The sequence below is a fragment of the Triticum dicoccoides genome, chromosome 2A (assembly GCF_002162155.2).
Source record: "Triticum dicoccoides isolate Atlit2015 ecotype Zavitan chromosome 2A, WEW_v2.0, whole genome shotgun sequence".
NCBI classification, from domain to species: Eukaryota; Viridiplantae; Streptophyta; class Magnoliopsida; order Poales; family Poaceae; genus Triticum; species Triticum dicoccoides.
The window spans coordinates 768,068,939-768,077,219 of record NC_041382.1 but is presented as its reverse complement, the minus strand read 5'-3'; the positions used below and the strand labels follow the sequence as shown (position 1 = coordinate 768,077,219).

At 42.0% G+C, this 8,281-nt stretch overlaps 1 protein-coding gene and 1 pseudogene across 1 annotated transcript; both read left to right on the top strand.

Annotated features, from left to right (window-relative positions):
- The first annotated feature begins 3,219 nt into the window (after positions 1 to 3,219).
- Positions 3,220 to 4,859, top strand: LOC119358396 (annotated as a pseudogene).
- A 295-nt stretch (positions 4,860 to 5,154) lies between these two features.
- On the top strand, positions 5,155 to 6,291 carry LOC119352400 (rapid alkalinization factor 23-like). Its single transcript, XM_037619050.1, has one exon. The coding sequence runs from the start codon at positions 5,269 to 5,271 to the stop codon at positions 5,590 to 5,592; it is 324 nt and encodes a 107-aa protein (XP_037474947.1). The 5' UTR covers positions 5,155 to 5,268; the 3' UTR covers positions 5,593 to 6,291.
- The last annotated feature ends 1,990 nt before the right edge of the window (positions 6,292 to 8,281 follow it).

Here is an 8,281-nt window from a genome sequence, read left to right as displayed (position 1 = left end):
AGAATAGTGTGAAGTTTGCCATGGCAAATGAAAGTAAAATTTGCCATGTGAATAGAAGTAGTTTTGCCATGGAAGAATAGTATAAATTTTGCCATGGCAAATTAAACAAAAAATTGACATCTGAATAAAAGTATTTATCGCCAAGGAAGAATAATATAGATTTTACCATGGCAAATTAAACAAAAAATTTGCCATTTGAATAAATATATTTTTTGCCATGGAAGAATAGTGTAAGTTTTTGTGATGGCAAAAATAGAGTAAATTTTTGCCATGGCAAATTAAACTAAAAGTTGCCATGTGAATAAAAGTATTTTTGCCATATAAATTTGGCCATGGCAAATATGTTGCATTTATTACCATGGAATTTTTTTATTTTATAATCATGGCATTTTTCTTGTTCTTTTTGGTTACAAAACCATGTATTTCTTGCCATGAATATATATTATGATCGGTACAAAAATGCATAGCAAATACATTTTGCCATTTTTTGTAACTTATTTTTCTCTACCCTTGGCCTTTTTTCATTTTTTTGGGCTTGCTGGAATTCATGTTAATTGGGCCAATAGAAAAAGGTGGCAAGGAAGAAAAACGTTCGGTGTGAAATTTATCTCAGCCCGAACGTTGTAGTTCGTTTTGATCGATGGGTCGCTATGAACGTTTCGTTCGGTCCGGGGAGCTCCCAAACCGAACGTGTGGGAGTTATCAGTGTTCTTTTTGTCCCAGGATTCAGTCCACACTATTATATTCTGATCTATTACCAGGATTCAGGACTCAATCAATCTATCTATTCGATTCGATTATATACTAAACGAAACATGCGGATCAAGAATAGAGATATATGCTGGAAAATCCCATGGATCTATTAAAACTGTTAATCATTAATGGAAAAAGGCCAAAACATACCTTGAAGTTGTAGACGAAAGCTAAATTAAACCCTAAAACCTGTTTCGCATACTGGGAATATTACAATCCTGACCGGATAACCTGCTACTTTCACGGACGATAATTTAGGCTGGCCCACTATACCACAACAAGAATTTGTGCAGTTTAAAAATGTTCGCGCATTTCTAAAAAAATAGAAGATAAAAATGTTCCTTTTTTGTATTTTTGGCACAAATTCAATTTCTTTTTGTGTTTTTAAAAGAATGTATGGAATTTTCAAGTTCTATTCACATTTTTTTGAAAATTGTCCGTGATTTCAAAAAATCACATTTGTTAAAAAAATGTTCAGAATTCCAAAAGTTTTTCACATGTTATGATTATTTTTGGATTTTCAAAAATTCTGTCACAAATAATGTTTTTGGAATTTCATTAATTATTTTTTGGAAAACACCGAAGCGTCGAACTTTGAAAACATTTTTCGGGGGCAAACAAATATTGAAAACGTAAAGAATTTTGGAAATGTCCGAACATTTTATAAACTGTGAGAACCTTTTGAAAATTCTGAATACTTAATAAATACAACTATTGTTTGAAAAAAAATTCAATTTTGGGTAACCGAACACTTTTTGAAACATAGTTTTTGGAAACCTGAACAAAATTTTAAAGTGCGAACACTTTTTTTGAAACATGAACAAATGTGTGAAAAACAGTTTGTGACATCTAAAAAATATCACGGGTTTAGAAAAATGTACGTGCCATTTCAAAAAAATGTATGTACAATGTAAATAATATTCGTGTGATTCAAACAAATGTTTCATCCATTCAAAAAAATGTAACATTTCAAGAACACGAGTTTCAAAAAATATTCTTGTGACATTTTCAAAAAGAAGTGTATACAACGTAGAAAAAAGATTGCGGGATGTAAAAAAATGTGTCATACCCTTAAAAGAATATACACAAGTGTTTGAAAGAAGTGTATAGTATTTTTAAAATGTTTCACATTGTAAAAAATGTTTGCGTAGTTTTATAAAACTAGTAATAATGTACGTGCAATGCATATTTATATTAGGTAGGATATTAGTTGCACGTTATATTAGGTAAGATATATCTGTTGCACGTTGGTATTTGGTAAGATATCAATTACCTTTTTCACAGGAATGGTAAGATATTAATTACATGGCAGATTTCAAGGGATAGCGTTGAGTCAAAACATGTTTATAACCAATGGTAGTGGTGGGTAATTAGAGCGTTAAACGTGTTTGGTGCTCAACATTGGAGCGATTTGAACCGCTAGATAACATGATTTGATGGTCGAGATGGTTTGGATCTGCCCATTTGGGTCTTTTTATATTGGTATAGATGTTTCTCGTTGTTAAGAAATGTAAAAACGTGTATTTGGAAAAATATTATGGCGCTTTTTTAAATCATCTTTTAAAAAATGTAAATAACATATCCGAAATATATCAAAAGTGTATCAAAAAATATTTGCGCTAATAATTTACATTGGGTACTGAGAATAATTAGACATGTGTAAAAAAATCCCGGTTACCGGTAAAGAGACAAAAGAAAGAGAAAAGAAAAACAATATGAAGAAAATCAAGAAAGAGACGAAAGAAACCAAAAGTATAACAAGAAAGAAAAACTAGTGAAAACACAAAGTGTAACGAAGGAAAAAAAACAAAGAAAAAAACAAAGAAACAAAGAAAAACCAGACCAGCGAGAGAGTGTGCTATGGGCCGGCCTAATTCTGCGAATAACAGTTAAATCCTCTCAAGTCTCAAAATAGACCGGGATCAGTGAATTTGGTGTGCTAGTTTCAGGGATTGAGAGTTCAGGGTTTGATTTAGCTTTCGCCTTCAAATTTAAAGTTTGTTTTGGACTTTTTCCATCTTTAACCTATCAATTGCGTAGCATAAGTAATAGGGTGGGCCAGGTAGCTTCACGTGACAAAAACATATACATATCTGCACTACTATTAAACAATCAAACAAGAACTTCCTTATGTGCACTCCGCATTAGCCTCACAACACCACACAAACCAATCAACACGGCACGATTAGGCCCACAAATCTCAATCCAACGGTTAGCCTTAATCGATATGTTTGTTGGTGTGCACTTACTAATTTACATTGACTAACCATACTCCACCGCGGGGGAAAACTCCACGCACACACAACCCCGCCCCCTACGATCATGCAGGCCTCCAAAGAAAAAAAAACGTATCCCACAAAAAGCAAAATAGAAACATATACTAGGGAGATCCCCACGTTGCGTGGAACGGTGGAAGGACGGCGACCTCGCCGCCCGGAGCACTGTCGTCTTCCTGGTCAGCACCCGATGGATGGGTTCCTGGTCGACCACCCTATGCAGTTTGAGGAATGTGGTTGCACTCGCCGAGACGAAGAAGGAGCACACGCCCGCCGACAGGTACCCCCAGATGTTGTGGCGACGGCTCGGGGGCCTGGATTTGGCCGCCGTCAAGAGGTACGCCATAGATAGGATTTGGAAGGTGAGCCCCCGCATCTTGATTTGATTCAAATCATTCCTTTCTAGCGTGGTACTGATATGTGATGGGCCGGATTTGGAATATGCCCTTTTATCCATTTTTAGTGGCGATTTTCTCATTTAATTGTTGCTCGATGGTATCGTCCCAATGAATGGTGTCGTGATAGCTGATTAAATCTACAAATTCTTTGTCGTTGACTGCGGCCTTGTCTATCAACTACCTTGATAGGTTCCTATCCATCTATCTCCTTCCTGTAAGTCTATCTTTTTTTAAAAGATCCAACATTGCTAGCATTCATTGATAATAGCAGGAAGCAACGGAAAACAACAAGATGGTGAAGGTCCTAGGACCAGAGGATCCGAAGATCAAAAGACAAAAAGAAAAACAGCAGCCCTAGAAGCTGCGACACAACACCCCTTACAAACCACACTAGGCAGCGCAGCTCCGACTCCGACGATGAACTACTAAAGAAACTGGGCAGGGGTGGCGTCATGGAGGATCACCGAACGAACCGCCTGTCACGCGTCATCGTATACCACTGGTCCCCAGTCATTGGAAGGCATCACATGGATCAAAGTCTTCAAGACGGCGCCCTAAAGAGGGGAACGACGTTCAAGACGATGCCACCGCCCGACCTTGCATCCTGTAAGTCTATCATCTCAGTAGCAACTGAAGCAACCCTGCTAAAATCCCATAAGGTTGTTCGAATCATTGAGGAATTTGTTTCTCATGGCAGGAAGGCAAAGCGTGGCTGACACTGTAGTGGCTTGCTTTTGTCTTGCTTCAAAGATGGAGGAGACCTATGTGCCATTCTCCGTGGACCTGCAGGTCAGTGAGTGATGCATCTCATCTCATGATAGACCTCCGCATACATCATCGAAGGGTTATGTCTTTCAGTTTCATCTCAATTAATCAATGGTTTTTTGCTAGACAGATGATTGAGGCAAAGTGTGTGTTTGAGGCAATGAACATAAAAAGGATGGAGCTGTTACTGCTTGCTCATTTATTGACGCACCTTCCTTCGCAAAATTCAATCATCATAACGCACCCTCCATGTTCACATTCACCTGCGCGACTGACCTCATCCTGAGCACTGGTAAAAGTATGAAAGTTAAATCAAATCCTATTTTTTAGTATTCCTAGGTCAATGTGTTAAACCAGTTCTCACTTTTAGTATCCATCGATCAATGCATAGAATTTGGCAACGGTCAATTATTAAAGTTTGAGAATTTGGACTGCAGGAGCTGATCTTTTTGGGTTCAGACCTTCAGAGTTTGCCGCACCTGTTGCAGTTGCTGTATTTGGGGACAACAATACATCAGTGATCGAAAGGGCTACAACTAATTGCATGTATATAGACATGGTAGTGATCAGCTCAGTGTTATCATTAACTAAACCATTTGCTGGTGGAGAGAGAGAGGTCATACCGCATTACCCCGCAAACATTTGGTGTGTCGTCTCCGGTTTGTGAAAAAATCCACATCCAGACCGTCCTGTTGATCGATACAGATCGGTGTTGGATGGCTTCCGTGTATTGGACGGTTGCGGAAGATTTGCGAGTCGGCGTTGAAGATGCACTCATAAACTGTCTGGATAATGTCTTTTGTTTCCAAATGGGCGTACTGTCGAACGATTCAGTTCCCGAGGAGAAACCAGCGGTAAAAAGACAAGGAAGGAAAACTGTAAACCCCACGGGTCCGTTCCCCACGGCCACGGGACACAACGGACAACTGTCGGCAGTGGCACTGCATTTAAGGCCACCTCCACCACTCCACTCCCCTCCCCTCCCCCACTCTTTCATCAGGGAGAAAAGATCCAGCCACAGCAACTGTTCCGCTCTCCGAGATCTCAGCTCCCCCATCCCCCCTGCTCCTCCGGCAATGCCTACATGGGCGGCCACCCCCGTGCTCCTCCTGCTGCTGCTCCTCCTGCAGGGGAGGGGAGGCCACGGCGCCATCGGCATCAGCAGCCTCGACATGGACATGGACATGGACATGGGGGTGGAGGCGGCGGCGCACGGGCGGCTGCTGTGGGCGAGCGGCGGCGGGCGGAGGTACATCAGCTACGACGCGCTGCGGGGGGACGCCGTGCCCTGCTCCCGGCCGGGGGTGCCCTACTACAACTGCCGCGTCAGCACCACCGCCAACCCCTACTCCCGCGGCTGCGAGTCCATCACCCGCTGCCGCGACGACGACCCTTCCTAGTAGGTAAGCACTCTAGTAATTGATTCTCAAAGCTGGTGGATCCAGAAGGCGGCCGCTGCTCATTTTGTGTGTGTTTTGCTTGCTGGGCAGTACTATTTGCTGGATCATATATATCAATAATGTAATGTGTCCGTGTGTGTACTGCGTAGTACGAATGTAACTAAGATCCGATTCCAACTCCCAAGATATTATCACACGGAGGAACCTGGATTATATATTTATATGGAGTGTTGTATTATAGAAACATCCCAGGTAACAATTGATGGTGAAATGTACTGGATCCAGGCGGTGATCCTCTGGTCTTTCCTGTACTATGTTTTTTGCTGGGTGTCAGTAGGTGAAGTCAGTACCGATTGATGGATGAATAATGTAGGCAATACTGAACTTGCAGCGATGCTGAAGCAAGGGATGACACCAGAAGCAAACCGTCACTAGTGAGTTGAGAGTTTCAGAGTTTCTTATGCTAGCAGTTTCCCAGTTCGTTGCTGGATTATGAATCAATGCCTAGATAATGAGCTGAATTTTGGCGATGACGATACCGTTGTCGCTCCATTCGTGTAATGAGCTGTTGTGTCTGATTGAGATTCTGCTGCTGGATTTCATCAGTTGTCGGCAGCCGATGGATTTTTTTTTTTGGACACAGCCGATGGAAGTTGATTGCAGTGCACACTCGTGGCTGCTTTATCCTTTTGCCGCAGAGTACCGAAATTCTGAACATTCATACCTTCTAGGCGACTGGTAGCTACATTTGCCACGTGACTGCTTTATCCTTTGCCCCGGAGTACTGAAACACAAGATGGAATGTGGGTTGGCGAACTTTGGTAAATGTAAAAGACAAGCTGTTGGCTAGGGTCGGGACCTGATGAGGTGGTCAAACGATGTCATGCTGAGCTGAGTGTCACCCTGATATTTGGACAGTGATCATCTAGATCACTATACTTATAGTGATCATTTATCTAAATGATCTTGTATTTCTTTGCAGATGGAGTACAAATTATTTCCCTGCAAAAAAGGGCCTCTTTTTTGCTTCAAAGGATTTCTAAAGCAAGTTTCGGAGGATTCCGATCCTTAGAATTTCTTTCGTACGTGAGTTGTTTGGTTCGTAGGATTGCAAAAATGCATATGATTTTTTCTTTTTTATTCATTTCTACTAGTTTTCAGAGGAAAATTTTCAACCACTCCAACCTCATGTGGTGATTCCTAATTTTTACGTGTTACTCATGCACAATCAAATTCACATGCTAATCCTGTAGTATTGAAAATGACATGCCACTCCATTCCTGTGCTGCTCCTACGAATTAGAAATACTAAAAATTAGATAACTAAGCTTGTTACATGCAATTACAGTGCAGCAGTGCAAGTTCACACATTCCCAGCTCCTGATGACCTACTCACTTTCAAAGTCTTGTTATATTAATACAAGAGCGCCCGTTTCCAAAATTTCGTGATGATTCCTGGCGCCATCGAGTCCCATGAGCTGAGTTGAGCAGATTCGTGATCACTGGAACCATATAAAAACGTCTATCCTTTTCCAACTTGCGCTTAAACAAGTACTCCCTCCGCCCCATTTTAATTGACGCTCAAGTGGATTTATCTAAACATGAGTAGTCTTGGTCATGGGCAGCCCGGCCCGGTCCACAGGTGGGCTCAAGCCTAGGTTTTGAGCCCGATGACCGGGCCGGGCCAGGCGCGGGGCCGTCATTTTTGTCGTTTAAGGAAGAGGCCCGGCCCGTGGCCCGAGACCCGATGGGCTTTTAGCATGATGGGCCAGGCTTGGGCCCAATTTTTAGGCCCGACAGCCGGGCGGGCTCGGGCCTGAGTTTTTTGTGTCGGGCTTTGGTTGGCCCGGCCCAAAGCCTGGCCCGGCCCGAGGGATGGCCAGGTATAAACATGAGGAAGTAATCCGTAGTATTTGAGTATGAAATTTCTCCGTTTCTTCTGCTCTTGATGTCCCTCCTCCCTCGGATATCCATACAAACATTGGAGGTACTTACTACTGAACTTGCAACCAACAGTTCGCACCATAAACTGGCTGTTGCTGTACGGTGGCCATCTGGTTGCGGAGTTCAGAGCTTCTTGTGCTTGAGGTAAACTAAGTTTCTTGTTGGCGACTGCTTTATCTTTCATCGATTATGCCATGACACCATCATATTGATTGCATCGTTAGCTGGGCTTTAGGTGCTAGGTGTGTTTTATTGTTTGTGTTACTCCTACTGGATTCCATCAGTTGACACCTGATGAAATTTGATTTCAGTGCGTTTTTTGTGACTGCCATATCATTTGTCCCAAAGTAAAATCCAGAACACTCTGTGTATTTTTAGAGAGTAGTGCGATTTCTGTCCGTGTGAAGTATGATCCCGTCGTGCCCTTGTGTTGTGTCCCATGTTATACCCATTGCCCGTATGTTGAATCTTACTATTATGGTGGTGATGATACACAAGTCGGTCCTTGTTTTGCCGTGTGTCCAAAATCTTATTACATATATACCCGGTTAAACAACAAACCATTCTAAATCAATCTCATGTCAGCTATTGTAGATGCAATGCCTATCCTGTAAACAGCCCGATCAAAATGCCATGTCAGCCAAAACAATACGTATTGGACCTACCTGTTAGTGAGTTGGGTCAAGGAAGGGGGACCTACCTGTTAGTGAGTTGGGTCAAGGAAGGGGGACGTCGTAGGCAGGGGC

What these genes read in the sequence shown, in the direction of transcription:
- LOC119352400 (XM_037619050.1), top strand. Translation starts at nt 5,269, where the DNA reads ATGCCTACATGGGCGGCCACCCCCGTGCTCCTCCTGCTGCTGCTCCTC.